This window comes from Syzygium oleosum, unplaced genomic scaffold, assembly GCF_021117445.2.
Source record: "Syzygium oleosum isolate NSW1041296 unplaced genomic scaffold, Sole_v2.1 Sole_v2.36, whole genome shotgun sequence".
Lineage (NCBI taxonomy): Eukaryota > Viridiplantae > Streptophyta > Magnoliopsida > Myrtales > Myrtaceae > Syzygium > Syzygium oleosum.
The window spans coordinates 1,932,087-1,947,219 of record NW_026607520.1 but is presented as its reverse complement, the minus strand read 5'-3'; the positions used below and the strand labels follow the sequence as shown (position 1 = coordinate 1,947,219).

General features: G+C 42.3%; 2 protein-coding genes across 3 annotated transcripts; both read right to left on the bottom strand.

Annotated features, from left to right (window-relative positions):
* Positions 1-2,110: 2,110 nt before the first annotated feature.
* LOC115680338 (uncharacterized) lies at positions 2,111-5,067 on the bottom strand. The gene is made up of 3 exons (XM_056305275.1): positions 4,906-5,067; positions 4,646-4,736; positions 2,111-2,457 (listed from the first exon to the last, which is right to left on the bottom strand). The coding sequence occupies exons 1-3, from the start codon at positions 4,973-4,975 to the stop codon at positions 2,322-2,324; spliced, it is 297 nt and encodes a 98-aa protein (XP_056161250.1). The 5' UTR covers positions 4,976-5,067; the 3' UTR covers positions 2,111-2,321.
* A 3,052-nt stretch (positions 5,068-8,119) lies between these two features.
* On the bottom strand, positions 8,120-15,087 carry LOC115680395 (putative E3 ubiquitin-protein ligase LIN-1). Of its 2 annotated transcripts, none has more exons than XM_056305258.1 (17): positions 14,256-15,087; positions 13,877-13,949; positions 13,407-13,664; positions 13,214-13,293; positions 11,925-13,115; positions 11,544-11,685; positions 11,112-11,357; positions 10,726-11,020; positions 10,378-10,502; positions 10,167-10,286; positions 9,831-9,962; positions 9,618-9,740; positions 9,385-9,495; positions 9,147-9,293; positions 8,950-9,075; positions 8,574-8,690; positions 8,120-8,462 (listed from the first exon to the last, which is right to left on the bottom strand). In XM_056305258.1, the coding sequence occupies exons 1-17, from the start codon at positions 14,999-15,001 to the stop codon at positions 8,445-8,447; spliced, it is 4,050 nt and encodes a 1,349-aa protein (XP_056161233.1). In that variant the 5' UTR covers positions 15,002-15,087; the 3' UTR covers positions 8,120-8,444. The 2 variants fall into 2 exon arrangements, with proteins under 2 accessions (XP_056161233.1, XP_030460055.1); XM_030604195.2 differs by having other exon boundaries at positions 10,378-10,499; positions 14,256-15,086.
* Positions 15,088-15,133: the final 46 nt, after the last annotated feature.

The window sequence follows — 15,133 nt, the reverse complement described above, 5'->3', positions numbered from 1 at the left end:
GAACGTCGAGCCTTGAGACAGAAATGATCGATCACATTTCCAATCATTCGTGGATTGCTCTTCATGTGGAGAAATGTGTTTTATTGACCAGTAAAACTTGTCCGTGCTTTGGGTTTTGTTGTCGAAAAAGTAAAGCTGTTGCACTTTACTAATATATATATTACATAACTTTAATAATGTTTAAGCTTTGCCTTTTTGTCCTCTTGATGGTTCATCATTCATTTGCCTTCTGTTTTAGATACTTGTGCCCGTCGGCAAATACATACATTACCTTCTCTTCTGATATTGCTCTTTGATTGTTCGGCGAGTGAAAGATAGGGGTGATCGGTTCCAGGGTATATGGAACCTACCCTGTTATAACCGGTTCCTAGTTTTTGGAACCTATAACCTACCCTATTTGTCTCGGAACCTATTTTAGAACTTATCCTGTTTTTTCGGTCCGATTTTAGGGTCTACCCGATAACCTGTTTTTCTTTTGTTCCTTTTTCTAGTTTCATTTTTTTCCAGCAAAATAATATAAGTAGCAATAAAACGATTCAAAGTAAAAGATGAATAATAAAATCACTATCCGCCAAAAGCAACAATTCCTAAGATGAGTAATAAAAATTACTATCCACCAAAAGCATAATCCAAAATATAGTATTAGTATGATCTACAGATTTTTTTTTTAACACAAGATAAAAACCGGTTCCAAAATCGGTCCGAGTGAGTCTTCACTTGGAACCGGGAACCAAACTAGTTCCAACCGGTTCCCAAAAAATGGAACCGGTTCTCGGACCAGTTCAAACAAGAACCGGTTCCCGAACCTGTTTTTCTGGTGGTCCGGTCCGGTTTCCGGATAAACCCGATCCGGTTGAACACCCCTAGTGAAAGAGAGAGAGGGGGGAGATGAACCTCGGCTGTGGGCTGAAGTCTAAGGGCCTCTTGAACCAAATTAAATGGGCTAGACTTAGCATTTTATGGGCTTAAGTTAATGGATAGGCTGAGGTCTAATGGACCAAACTGGATAGGCCAAGGCTTTATTTTTTTTATTTTCTCTTTTTCTTTACTTGTATTTCTGTTGGTTATTCTATCCTTCATTCATTATTAATTATATTATTTTGTGTTCTTCTTCTTTTAGTATTTTATTTTATTTGTATACAAAAATGCATGTTTAGCTAATCGGCAGAAATTTAGGTGTTAACAAAATGGACCGAAAGAATGAGGGAGGAAGATAATAGAGGAGGAAGAAGGGAAGGTGAGAGGTTTGAATAGGTCGAATGATGGTCTATTTCAACGGAGAAAAAACAGTGAAATTTTGAGACTAAGAGTCTGATTGAATTATGTTGCCCAACCCTATTTTGAACGGAGAATAGCAAATGAGATTTTGAGAGTCAAAGCTAATTGAATGATATTACAAAGGTCTTTAAATTCAAATTTAAAGATTTTTGGCATGAAAAGACAAATTCCACGCTGCTAAAGGATGGTTGTACTAAAAGAGGGGAAGTTGTATATACATAGACAAGGTGAAAGAGGTCTAGAGCCATCTAGCGTTGACCTGGCCTTAGTTTCATCTTCTGACAATACTTTTTTTATTTTTTGTTAATTTCATTCACACCAATGTTCTTAAGGAATGGAACTTTAGAGAGAGTATTTAAAGAGATAATTTCTCAAAGATGCTTGTATTGCTCAATACTTGAATGGATACAAATAAGGAAGAATGCATTCCTATATATACATGATCCCCTCTTTACGATCGATGATTTACAATCTCATCTAAGGTTGAAAAGCAGTGAAAAGCTTCTAGAATACAAGCGTGTAAATTTCAAAACTACCCCCAATGAATTTCTAGAGTCCCCAAGAGAAGGAAAAAAAAGAATGGACAAAGCCCATGGCTCATCTAAAACCTTATATTTCAAATAAGCATGTCCACACCTTGAGACAAAAAAGGAAAAAAACGCAGGAATTGGGAAATCAGTAAATGGCCACATTCCGATAAAACTGCCTATTAGTTTAGTTCATCTATAAGTTTTTAACAATTTGTAATCATTCTCTTCCCAGTAAAGGTCGCCATATTCTATCAAAGGTTTCAAAAAATTACCTGGTCCTCCTAAAGTCTGATTCGATAGGATTATACAGGAAGAACCAAAAAAATAACAAGACATAATAGAACAATTTGATACAACCATACATCGTTAATGGATAGAAAAGATGCACAAATGCTTCCAATTAGATCAATGTTTAGCAATGATGCCTCGGAGAAACATGGTCGCCACTCTCCAGGGGATTATGACAAAATGACCTAGTACTGTATAGATCTCGTGGCTAGTAGAACCTTAACTTCAATCTTTCTGCTGGTGCTCATCGAAGTTGAGGAACTTGGCGTAGCGGTCGGCCTTCTTTCCTGTCTGGTGGTCGTAGTACTCCACTACCGCAGCGCCCGCCAAAGCAGCAAGGGTGAGTGCCTGAGCATGCAGCCTGCATGTTCAAGATATATCAGTACTCAAAACATCTTGCAGTCCTCACTAGACAACAAAGTGAGCTACAGGTAGATATATTCAAACTATAAAAGAATATTCAGAGCTAGAACGGGTTATTATCAATTTATTTTCTTTCTTTGGATAAGGGGTCGGTTACCAGTTTCTTACAAAGAGTAAACAACTCATCATCTCTTCATCCACATTTGATGCAAAGTGGCACAATAATGAAGACATTTCTATTAGAACCACTCCATTGCCAGGTGTTGTGGAAAGGCCATCTCACGGGCTGGAGTTTATTTAACAAATGATCGCCTCCTATGTGGTAATTAGATTAAAGTTTTGCAACTTGAGCCCTTCTATTGCCCTCTAGTCATTGATCGATGTTGTCCTTACTATTTTGAGAAGGAATAAACCGTCAGGTACCACATTGATACACCTCATGAAGTTGGCCGATCAAATTGAGATAAACTAAGTTCTGTGGCTAGATAAGGTCAAACAAAACGGTGGATGACCAAATTCAAAACCTCAGGTACTAGCTAGTTATTTGTGTACTCCATGAGAAATGCCAAGCAATGATCTGCATGTGTGTGTGTCATCCTTGTTATATTGAGAAGGAATATACCGTCAGGTACCACAATGACACACCTCATGAAGTTGGCCGATCAAATTGAGATAAACTAAGTTTAGTGCTAGATAAGATCAAACAAAACGGTGGATAACCAAATTCAAAACCTCAGGTACTAGCTAGTTATCTGTGTACTCCATGAAAAATGGCAAGCAATGATCTGTGCGTGTGTGTATCACATACTCTCTGCAAAACCTTCCAATAAAGGTAAATCCGGAGGATGAACAGATCTGCTTCATTTACAATTTCAATTCAAACACTAAAGAATTGTCACGACCCAAGGTGTTATGGGTGATGGCATTGTAGTGAACGCCATTAAGAGGAGAAATTATTGAAGTTTAGATGGTTAGGATATTTCATATCAATTAGATAATTTCTATGTAATTGCCACATGAGGGGCATGTGAGGCATACCGTATTGAAGAGCACATAAGCACCTCTTCGTTTCCATTGTGATCCAACTATGAATTAACCAAATAAACTCTTTCCCCACCTTATTCTCCTCTTTCCCTCCACTGATTCTCTCCTTTAGCTTCACATCCAATCTCTCTGATTCTCTCGTCTCCTCTTTCTCTCTCCCTTCTAATTCTTCGGTTACCACCTTTTGTCGTTGTTGGGTCACAACATAAACTTAACAAGCAAACAGTTCAGCACAATGTTATTGTAATTGTCTTTGCCCATTATGTTACGTTGACATTAGCAGTGAACAATTAACAAAATGCAGGTTTCAGGTCAATGGGCAATGGGTTCCAACAAAAACTATACATAGCTTCTGTCGTGAATAACTGAAGAAATCTAAACTAAAAAGTGAAATCCAATATCTGGATGGCTTAAAGGTTGATAATGTCAACCCATGAATTTCATCTGGAGAAAACAATCACAGCACTTCCCGATATCAGAAATTACGGAACACGATTTGATACCCTGAGGATTCTACAGACAAATCAATGAACCCATTATATATCCTCTGATGCAATCTACCTAACTCTCTGCCCCCGTCACAAAGGAAACTATGAAATATTGACTCGAAGGTTGACACTCATTGTGCACTTCTATTCTTCTCTGTAAGACCATAAAATAAAGCCGAGAAATAAGATCACCAACCAATGGACGAAAAAAGAAACAAACTGTAGTGCAAATCGCCGACACATCGCATTTTATGAATCATTCCAGACACATCGCGATTGTGGTCGTGGTGCTTCCAGAACGTAGCATAAGATAAGTAATCAATACACCTCCACTCCACACATGAAGAGTGAGCTTAGAGAGAACTCCCCCAGGTAAATGGGCCAACAATCAGAATCAGATCACTTCAGCACATTTGGAAACTCAGCAACCCAAGCCAAGTTTCTCCCCTAGTTCAACAAGCGAAAGCAATAATCTCAAGCCCAACCAAGATTCTAAATCTCAAAGTGAACAGAAATACCCACCAAAAATTAACAAAAGGGACGAAATTCTTCAATCAGAGCTGAGCAATCAATCAGCAAGAAGCTAAATTACAGCGAAAAATGGATTCCGAAACCCATATTCCGACCAACAAATTGTCAAAAAGAATAGGGTACCTGGCGTGAATGATCTTGACGCTGGTCTTCATGTTGGGCTGCGACCAATTGTAGGCGATCGAACCCGTGATTCCACTCAGCCACAGGCAACCTTGGAATTCCCCCCCAAGAATTCATCATCAAAAGAAAGAAAAGAAATCGAAAAAAACGAACGAGAGCGAAACGAATCCGGCGCCGGCGCAAGAAACAGCTCCAGATTCGACCAGAGGAAACGAACGAGCCAAAAAAAAAGCCAAGAACGGAGGAACCCGAGAATTTACCGACGGCACGGAGCTTGTGCTCGACGATCCATTCCCTCACGGAGTCCCAGGTGCCTCTGGATTCCGCCATTGCTGCGTCTTCGCTCGCTCGCTCTCGCCGTGCCGATGAGTGTCGTGTCGAGAGAGGAGAGAGAGAGAGAGAGAGAGAGAAGAGAGAGAGGAGCTTCGGTTTGGTACCGCGGCCACGACACGACACTTGCGTTCCACGACAAAACTCCGATTCGGGGTTGTGCGCGCGCGACGAGACGTGTTGTCCGGTCTGAGCGTGAATTTGACGGGGACGGTCCGCATGCCAGACGGGCCGTGCCGGGCCGAGGAATTGACCCGGCCCGGGATGCTATGGACCGGGTCGGGCCATTTTTTTGTAAAAATCTTTTTTGTAAAAAAATCTTTTGGGACCATGAATGACGATGATAACTCAATGTTTAATAACCATCGGGCTAATGATGAGTCGAAGGTAAAAAAAAAAAAAAAAAAAGAGTTTCGGGAGCTCTCGGGCACCACACCACCCGTCCCATGTTGGGCCATGCTGGCCAACTTGACAAAGGGGCCGATCGGCACCGCCCGTTACAGTCCGCAGCACAACGCACTACCGGCTCGGTCGGCCCGTCGGGACCTTCCGGAGGGAGCAGGATCCCGACGTGCATGCCCTCGCTAGACTTTAGGACAACAACCCTGCAATCCCGAACTTTAAGTTGCTTTGATTAGATTTCAAGACTTTTCTTTTCTATGAAATATCATTTTCGAACTTTATCTCGATTTGATTACACGTCTGAATTATACTGAAATGTTCAACATCTATCCTTCATAAAAATTTTCTAAATCAAGGCAAGATTTTTAATTCAATATAAACAATGCCATTTTTTTTTCTCAAGCTTTTTTAACCAAGGTTTTTTATGTTATACTTTATCTGCACAAGAATATGGATCTTTCATCCCTCGGAAGTTACATGTTAAAAGTGAGTGAAGCTCCCGTGGGAAAGGGATGAGTACAGTGTATTGCGATTTCAAGTGAATATTACGCTTACGAAATTCACGCATACAGTTTTTTCCATATTACTTCAGTTTCAACATATTAGTGCTTGCTAATTTTATGGACACTGGTTTTCTATAAGATGACGTTTAACGTCAAACAAAAGTTGGAAGACTCAATTCAAATCGGTTAAACTTTCAAGGACGACATTCACTTTGGACATTAGACAGAAGTTCATGGACCAATTGAAAGTTCGATAATGATAGACAGTACATACCGGATCAAAGTTCAGAAACTAGAATTGTCTTTGGCCCTCGGACTTGATGCCGGCGGATTTACTCAACCTTCTTATTCGGCAAGTTTGGCCTGTTTATGTAATGGATTTTGCGGGTCGTTTTGGTGCCTCCATTTTGTTTTTCAGAAGCTGAAGAGAAGAACATTGGAAATGAGACCACCCGCCTGGGTGGCGCTGCTGGAAAGGGCACTCTTCCTCTCGCAAAAGGTTGGGTGTTCGAATCCCGGGCGTCGCAGGGTGACTTAACCGGTGCACGTGTGTGGTGGCTAGCACGTGTCGCCCCCAGGATTTACCTCCCGGCTGTCGGCCGTGTGGAGGTTCCCTGGATTACCAAAAAAAAAAAAAAAACATTGGAAATGTGATTACTGGCACCGGCAACTCAATTGCTAAATTTGCCTAGCCCTTAATAAGAAAAGTCATCTGCTTTGTTGGTGTCAGTTCCCTAACAGGGGCATAGCAATACTAGTTCAAAATATCCGCGATTTGCTGACACTGAAGGACCGGCTGACGACAATTCAAACATAAATCTTCATGCGTCACTTGAAAGATTATCAGTCCTAGGCTCCTAGCCATTCGAGCTCATTCAATCAAGTCGGTAGAAGCAACAACATGAGTCTCCAGGAGATGCATCTCACATATCCTGATGACTTAACCCCACATCGCTCATAGCGTCTGATCTTCATAGGAACTCGCCTTTTGTTGTCAACAGCTTTCTTCGTCAAGGGAGACACTGGAGGGATATTTGCCCCATCCCCCGGAGAAAAGTTGTCACTAACTCTGTCTAAGTTTAGAGTTGGCCACGACCCTGTTCTATGAAACATCAGAAGGAATAGAGTTAACATTCATCGTATGCTTTTCCTCTCTGCTCATCAGATTTTTCTTTCAAATCAGTCCTTCATTCCCTCCCATCATCTGGTTTACTCAAGACCATAAGGGACAATGTGCATTGCGTTAGGAGGAGTTCCTCGAACCGGGTTCTTCTTCCGCAACTGAGCGGGCTTGTTTCTCATAGAATAGCATCCAGGAAGGGCTTCGAATCGGGGCTCCTGCCTTTAGCTATTGCCCAAATCAACCCACATTCTCAGCGGCAATTTGGGCTTCATTGAAGGCAATGTCTTCACAATGTATAGCATAGTGACCAATTTTTTCCGAAGCAATAACAAAAATGGGGCAAACTTTCAGTACTTAAAATCCACCCACAATACTTTTCCTTCTTTGCTAGTCAGGGTAACCTGCTTTAAGAAGTCTCAAAAGATCCAAATTATCATTGCCCTGCCATGTCTGTATGAGGATTGTGTTGCTTATTCAATTTTCTTATTAGAATTTCTCCTGCTTTGGTGGCTGCTCTTCGTACTGCTTCATCAGAAAAAAAATTTAAAAGGTAGTCCATGGACTTGCACTCTCTGATTTTGTACGTAGAAACCACACCATCCATTACCGCAAGGTCATCTTCAGATGAAAGTCGACCCAGTATTCGGCACTGCAGTGCCAAACGGTCTTGCATGGATTAATCATTCGCCATTCTGAGAAACGACCAATGGAAGGCAGAAGGAAAGGTTGCAGAGGGAAAATGGAGAGAAAAGATTGGGTAGGATTTGTGGAGGAGGCAACGAGGAAAGAAACCAGAGGGGGCAGCGGAGAGAATAGAGGATTAGGGTTTATGGGGGGTGAGCAGGGTTTAAGGAGTTAAGATGAGCAACCTCCATAGTCCGCAGAGAGAAAGCTCTTTCAAAGAGAGAGATACTCATCGTTCATGTCCTCATTTCTTGTGGAAGTTGAGTTACTATTCTTGCACACCACCTAAATTTCAAGAACATTTTTTCTGCTACTTGTTGCACCGATCAATCACATATTTCAAAGCCATCCATGATCAACATCCTTCTTCTCCTTGTATCCTCTAATTTGTATCGCTAGTCACATACAATATGTTTACCTTTGTTCACAATATGAGGTAAGTTTTACATTTCATTTCTTGCAAAACATGATCTCCTCAGTTGCTCAACTGAATCAAAGAAGGAAAAAAGAACCATTTTGGCATCATAGAGCTCCTCATCATCACAATGAATTTCTTTTAAAGGTACAGAAAACTACTAATGGTAATCTATCTATATGGTATGTACTTTCCTCCATTTGACTTTGTACACTTTGCTTTTTACACCACAAAGAGAATCCGTAGCGCCGCACCGCGCCAATAATCGTTTACCGTTGCTGATGACCCTCTGCCGGGCACTACACCAGAAAAAGGACAATGCCAGCCAAGTTGCAGCAGCAATCACAGAGGTATCCATCCCTGTTCATGTGTCATCGCATCAGTCAACATACCATACCATGAACTAGAATGTTTGACTCCGATCACAGTCATGAAGACGAATTAATGAAGAAGAATTCACTGCACACTAACCTTAATAAGCCCTGCCTCCGTACCGCAGATGACAACGTCATTCGCGGTCAAAAGGCTCGTTATCTTCCCTCCAGCCGAAATCCTCCCCACTTTCTGCGCTGTCCCTCTCAACCATATCTGCTTTCATTAGTTTGCATAATCAGTCAATCTTACGCAGAAAGCAGAGAGCAGAGAATACATGAAGACACATTCAGTCGTACCAGTCAGTCTCATAGTTTATCTGATCAGTGAAAATTTGTACTTGTGATGTGCTTAATTTTAATTATAAATTATAGGCAACTTGCTAGATAGTGCGTGTGATCATTGCATTTATTCTTGGATGCATCGGTATTACTCCTTCCCTTTTTTACTTTAAATGGAGGAAGATTGGATCAACCTGTAGGGCACTGGCTGATGAGCTGCAATTAAGGTATATGAAGTCTTCAACCACTCCCATGGCGAGCACATTCGCTCCTCTCTGCACCGCTATTCTCATCTCGGCTTCACAGTTTCTTCTCCATTCCTGGCATGGTTTTCTCTAGTCATTCCAAGGTTTTTCTAGCGCAAACACGCAAATCGCACTTATGTCCTCACCTTAACGTTCGACCCATGGACCACCATACTTGCAGTGTACATCCAGTCTTTGTAGCTGACAATTGAATTGATGGGCTGCTTTTGCATCATCCAGCTCTTCAACGGTGCTTTGATCTCTCGTTCTCTGTTGTTCGCTAGAATTATTTCCTGAGAGTACAACATGAACAACATCAATTAGCAGCGCAGTTTTATCACTAGGAGTTGTTTTGAACTTATTTCTAGATCCAGGGAAACCGACCTGTACACTCGAGTCCTTGCAGCCGGCATAAATCTTTCCCTGGATTACGCATATGGACTTCACATTTTTACTCTTGCAAACTTCTTTGACTGTTCTTGATGCATCAATAACCTGGAAAATGAGTTCTCGAATTAAATATGTTCCTCCAAAAGCTGCAAATTCTTCAATGTCTTCCTTTTGCTAAATGGCTTCTGTTTGTGGTTATCCTTATATGACGATAGATTGGACGTTACCTTAATCCCATGGCCCGGTATGATTGCGAAAATCGCATCTCCGAGAGTGTCCATTCTCCGGATGGGATCCTTTAAAGCTATCACTTCTGAGCATTCCAGTTTCCCTTGGACCAGTTTCCAGACCTACCAATATAAGACAGGTTTACCAACGTAAATCTTGTACATGTGATGAAAAAGGTTGGCTTTAAATTGAAAAGACTCATCACATTATACCCTGATTGTCTTGTCAGCAGATCCACTCAAAAGGCTTTCCCCTTGCTTGAGGAGCGAAAAACAAGTCACTTCCTTCTTGTGCTGCCTCTTGTCCCACACAAGTGTCGCAGAGTGCCCCTTGATGTTCCACATCTGTTGTATGAAATGACCTGCCTTAATTAGTTTCTCATAGCTGAAATGTTTTATTCTAAATTTCGAGGACCTTGATTCATGAAATTCCCGTGATGCTTTCTTTATTGATGGTATGAGGTTTCAAATCCAACTTTTGGATAATTTCTAACATGTTTGCAAAGGACTGACGCTGATGGTACTGTGTTTCAAGGAAAAAAAGATAACCTTTATCGACCCGTCTGAATGTCCGCTGCAGAGAAGTCCCTTGTAGTAAATAAGAGCATTTACCGCTCCGCTACTGCTATGACCAGCCTCGAGAATTTGTGTGTGGACGCAGGATATGCGCTGCTTTCATCGGTGTAACGGCTATTTTAGAGAGCCAAGGAGATGCAATGTATTCAAATTGTTTTGGAGTATGATATGATTAGCTACTGACCGATTTGTTCGGTAGATAGAAATCGGCTACTCTATGCAGTTCCTCTGCCATCCAAGTGATGTTTGAAAAGCGCCTCAGCGATTCCCGCACCCCTTCTGAGAAATGGATGAGTTTCTGCATTCCTGCTGATGAAATTCATAAGTGCACGAGTACTAAATTGCACTCTTGAGTTCATGTCTCATACAAGCTCGGCATGTGTTTTTCGTGCCCTAGGGAATAGAGAGTTCGAGGACTACAATCGAAATTATGAAATAAGATAAATTATGAAGCCATTTATCTCAAATCATATGAATCGGTTGAATCACATCAGAAAATGATTATAAACCTCAACGTGAGATCTCTTATTACCTTTACCAGAGGCATAGTTGTATATGGAAAAGCAAGCTAGAAGCCTCTCTTCAAGGTCCACCCCAGGATGCAGGAATTGCTCTAGCCCACCCAGCAAGATCTCGCACGCAACGTATCTCTGAGTATGCGCACTTTTGGCGATTTCGCACCCGAGCCACGTGATCGCGGTGAGAGAGTCTCGAGACACCCTCTTCATCTTGCTCTTCAAGCCCGTCTCAAGAGCTCGGAAGACAGGATTCCCAATCTTGATTATGCTTCTTGCAATTTTGCCACACCATGAATCAGTTTCTGAATCCTGTATTGCAATAGTTAGAATGAAAATACAATATAACAATTGGAATCACTTGGAAATGACAGAATATTAAGAAGATTTTATTATGCTATACCAGCAGTCCTTGATCTTCCCAATCAAAGTCCTTGATCATATTTCGGTGGTGCACAGAGGCCAACCCAGCCTTTCTTACCAACCAAGCCACTGTGTATGGTTCCCCAGTCCAAGAATAAGTTCCTCCGAGGTTCGCTAGGATGAATGCCGATAGTTGATGCATCTTAGGGTCTTCTTTGGGTGTCAGCGACTCAAGGAGGACCTTCATGGCCTCTTCAACAAACATGCTACTGCCAGCTTGGTTCTCCTGCACAAGTTCATCACACAAAAAGCTTCTTTAGAGAGCCAGTGCCCTGATATTTATGTTAACTGCACAATTTCTCATGATTGATAATTATGTTTGATCAATTATCTAAAGGAAGAAAATGTTGGCCTGATGTAGTTCCTAGAGAAATGGTGTGCAGATTTATCTATTTCAAGATCGAAACTCTACCAATGTGTCCAATTGAAGCAACAAATTTGCAGCGAAGAGCTGATGATGAGACTGCAAGTTTTGGACACAGAGCATCAGCATGTTCATGATGTCGGCACCTCCTTCATTCCTTATCCGTTGCAGTAGACTGTTAGCTGCTGACCTGCCAGAAGGAAGAATGTGATTATGGAACTTTTCTGGGACAGTTGAACCGGGTTTGGGTGCAGTTTCTTGTGTGGTACTTACCGGTTTGATCTCCAGTATGGTTTTCAAAACACTGGATAGCAAGAGTTTTCATCATTTAATCTTTTTTCTTACTGGAAATTGACCTGAAATTTTCTTTATTGACTCTGCAATTAATGCAGTTCTTTGTTTGGTACAATCAATATGTTTCATTCATACCTTGGCATGCAAAGGATTTCATGAAAGAATTCCAGTGCGATGAACTTGGCACACCTCTTGTTGTTCTGAAGAAGGCTAATAAATGGAGAAATAGGTGTAGATAGGGAGACATAGGCTCTGCATTGCCCATCGAACTGCATGCATTTCACAATGATTCTAGCCAGAGAGATGGATTCTTCAGCACCTGAGTCTCTTGCCACATCTAGTAGCCCGTGAAGGACTTTGGGAGAGTTGAGGGCTGCCAGGTGTGCGCTGTTGGTGGTATTGTCAAATGCGGTGACCAACATTTCAATGATCATGAGCGATGCCATCGGAGGCGTCAACAAGACAGATGTCCGCTTGAGCTTATAACTGCTCCAAGTGCATACTATCTCCACAAGATTAGGCAGCAATTCCAGAGTCTTGATTTCTGTAGGAGATGGATTGATCAGATAAATCAAAATTGCCGCCTCATGCACATTTCTTTTCAGAGCACTCGCCAAGTCACACAATTGAAGACCCTTCTTTCTTATGTCGCCTAAAACCGACTGGTTGCTTAAAGCGATAGTGGTCAAGACAGAAACCGACATTCGAATCACCCTCTCCTCTTTGGAAGTTGAGATAGCTTTTAGCAGCTGATCCAGAAGCACGTCTTTCAGTGCTGCGTGCTTAACTCCGTTCTTGTCATTCAGAGTCTCGTATATCGCCATGATCTCGACGATGTTTTCTTCATTGAGTTTCCTCAATCCTTCCGAGAAACATAGTTGCGAGACTGCCTTCTCAAATACCCCCATCAGGTCACGATGGGAAGGTTTCTCTGAATACGAACCTTCTTTTATCAATTTATTCTGCACACGCGATTTGTTTTCTTTCCGAGCAAGAGACTTTTGGGGACTTTTGCGTGCAACCCTATGATTCCTCTGCGACGTGGCCGTTATTTGATTGAAGAGCTGGTGATCATGTTGCTCGGATGTCTTCAACTCATCCATATGAAGATTCCAACAGGCATTATTGTTCTGCTTTCTGTCTCTGAGCTCCAAGAGGGATTCATTAAATTCACCAAAGGAATCGGGTAATGTTTCGGCGAAGATCCTAGCGATGTTTGCTTCCGCGGGCCCCCTGCATCTTCGATGTCGAGGAGGATGGGGAAGACCTGCCGTGCATATTGCTTTGCACTCCGGCTCTGAAGTAGAGCATGGACTTTGCTGCTTCCTATACAACACACATGCCATTCATATTTCTTGAAAAAAATTCAGCTTGTGTAACTGACACTGAGAATTTAGGTTAAAATTTGACTGTGACAAACTGACCTACAATAAGTGTCTATTTCTTGCAGTTCCACATCAATTCTCATCCTTCTAATTGAGCTCTCGATATCCAATTTAGCTTCCTGATCAATGATGATGGTTTCGCTGTGAGTTTCTCTCATTTTCAGTCACATGAATAAAATCATTTAGCAGAATATAACGGTACTGAAGATGGCAGTGATAACCTTTGAATTACCTCCGTGTCACCTTCATTGGCGGAATCACCTTGTATCGAGTTCGCGGAAGTTGATGAATCTGACTGGGGTTCCTCCAGCATGTCCTGAAGACATCTGCTGCTTTCGTTTTCTTTAATTTCTCCCTTGTAGACGTGAGATTTTGGCGCTTTTCCTAAATGCCTACAGTCTTCCGCACAATTTGCAAATGCTGCACCATTGCTGCACATTGTGTCATCCCTAGAGTCTTTCTCAGGATAAAGCGGATGCACTTTCTGAAACTGTATCGATTTTTTGTAACATCAGAAAGGTATGATCCGGAACCATGAAGTTAAAAGAAAGAACTGAGTATGTATTTTCATTAGATCATGCTTAGTGTCCAACATTGTGTTTATTTCATAAGGATGGATGACATGGTCTTCTTTTCTCCAATGACTCAGCAGAATCAGATAGAAACTAATTGGACATGGATAGAGATTTTTCCGGGGCTTACCTCACTGTCGTGTAGCCAATCGTGTCCATTTCCAATCGAATACGAAGATTCAATGTGTGCAGACTGCTCGTCCCTATTTATATTGACATCCCAATACAAGGATCAGCAACAATCACACGTTTTCCAATCAAACTTGTCCTGATTCTGACTGGAAATCGACAAATAGACAATGATACGAACAATTTCACGTTCGGTAACATGTAACACTAATGTTTTGGGTGAATGCACCATATATCTGTTTCAATTAATGCGCGACTTAGGAAAAGTTCTCTCTCGGGTCAAGTAATCCTCAAATTGCAGACACACAACATCTTCGACTAATTGAAAGACCCCAATCTGTTATTGAATTTGAAAAGAGGAAGCAAAAAAGAGAACTTACGTGAAACGGTTTGTGTCATCCTGTAGAGACAGAACTTCTCTGGATCCACAATCCCACTGAGGGGTCTCACCATAAAGCATGACCTGATAGTACATCAACCAACCTTTGAACTTCCTGGCCATCTGTTTCATCGGCTCAAGAGCTTCTTCTTCATTTGAGTCGACAAGGCGAACCAGCCCGGAATTTCTATGTCCACCCGTTTTCTTGCTTTTTGACCGTGCGACCCCAGACAGGAAGAGCAGTTTGCAGAGTTCCGGTGCAAACACGTTCCTGACTAGCCCGGGACACACCGAGAGCGCCTGAAGAAAATGCATAGCAACCTGCCAATCTTCTCCCTGAAGCCTCTTGACCACACAGAGGTAAAAGTACGAGATGGCGATCAAATCGCGGTTCGCTATCCCAGAAGTCATGCCTTCCTCGTCAAGCAACGCCGGGACTTGCAGCATCCCCTCCGAGCTCCTCAGCCGGGACTCGCGCTCCCCGGGCCACTCGGCCCAGATCGCCTCCTCGATGTTGCCGATGCCCCAGTAGAGATTAGACAGCACCGAGTGGTCCGAGAACTCGAAGAACTCGTGCTTCTGGGCCTGGAGCATCGAAATGCAAGTCGACTTGACGCTGCTCCAAGAACAGGCGCCGTCGGCCAGGAATTGCCGAATGAATTTATTCACCGAGGCGACGACCGCGCGGATCAATTCGAGGTCGGGCCGGTCGTGATCGTGAGACGGGGGAGGCGAAGGGAGAGACATGGTTGTAACACGAGGATAAGAGAGAGGGAGAGGAAGGGGGAGTGATGTGCAGAGTCCTTGCAGAGCGTGTTATAACATCGTTTTGTTTGTTGCATCGCACTTTCCCTCGTGACTGCTCCTGGGAAATTCCAA

What these genes read in the sequence shown, in the direction of transcription:
- LOC115680338 (XM_056305275.1), bottom strand. Translation starts at nt 4,975, where the DNA reads ATGGCGGAATCCAGAGGCACCTGGGACTCCGTGAGGGAATGGATCGTC. An exon ending in GCACAAGCTCCGTGCCGTCG is followed by an intron (nt 4,737 to 4,905) that starts GTAAATTCTCGG and finishes GGGAATTCCAAG; the next exon opens with GTTGCCTGTGGCTGAGTGGA. An exon ending in GTCAAGATCATTCACGCCAG is followed by an intron (nt 2,458 to 4,645) that starts GTACCCTATTCT and finishes TTGAACATGCAG; the next exon opens with GCTGCATGCTCAGGCACTCA.
- LOC115680395 (XM_056305258.1), bottom strand. Translation starts at nt 15,001, where the DNA reads ATGTCTCTCCCTTCGCCTCCCCCGTCTCACGATCACGACCGGCCCGAC. An exon ending in ATTGGCTACACGACAGTGAG is followed by an intron (nt 13,665 to 13,876) that starts GTAAGCCCCGGA and finishes AAATCGATACAG; the next exon opens with TTTCAGAAAGTGCATCCGCT. An exon ending in TCTATCTACCGAACAAATCG is followed by an intron (nt 10,287 to 10,377) that starts GTCAGTAGCTAA and finishes CGATGAAAGCAG; the next exon opens with CGCATATCCTGCGTCCACAC.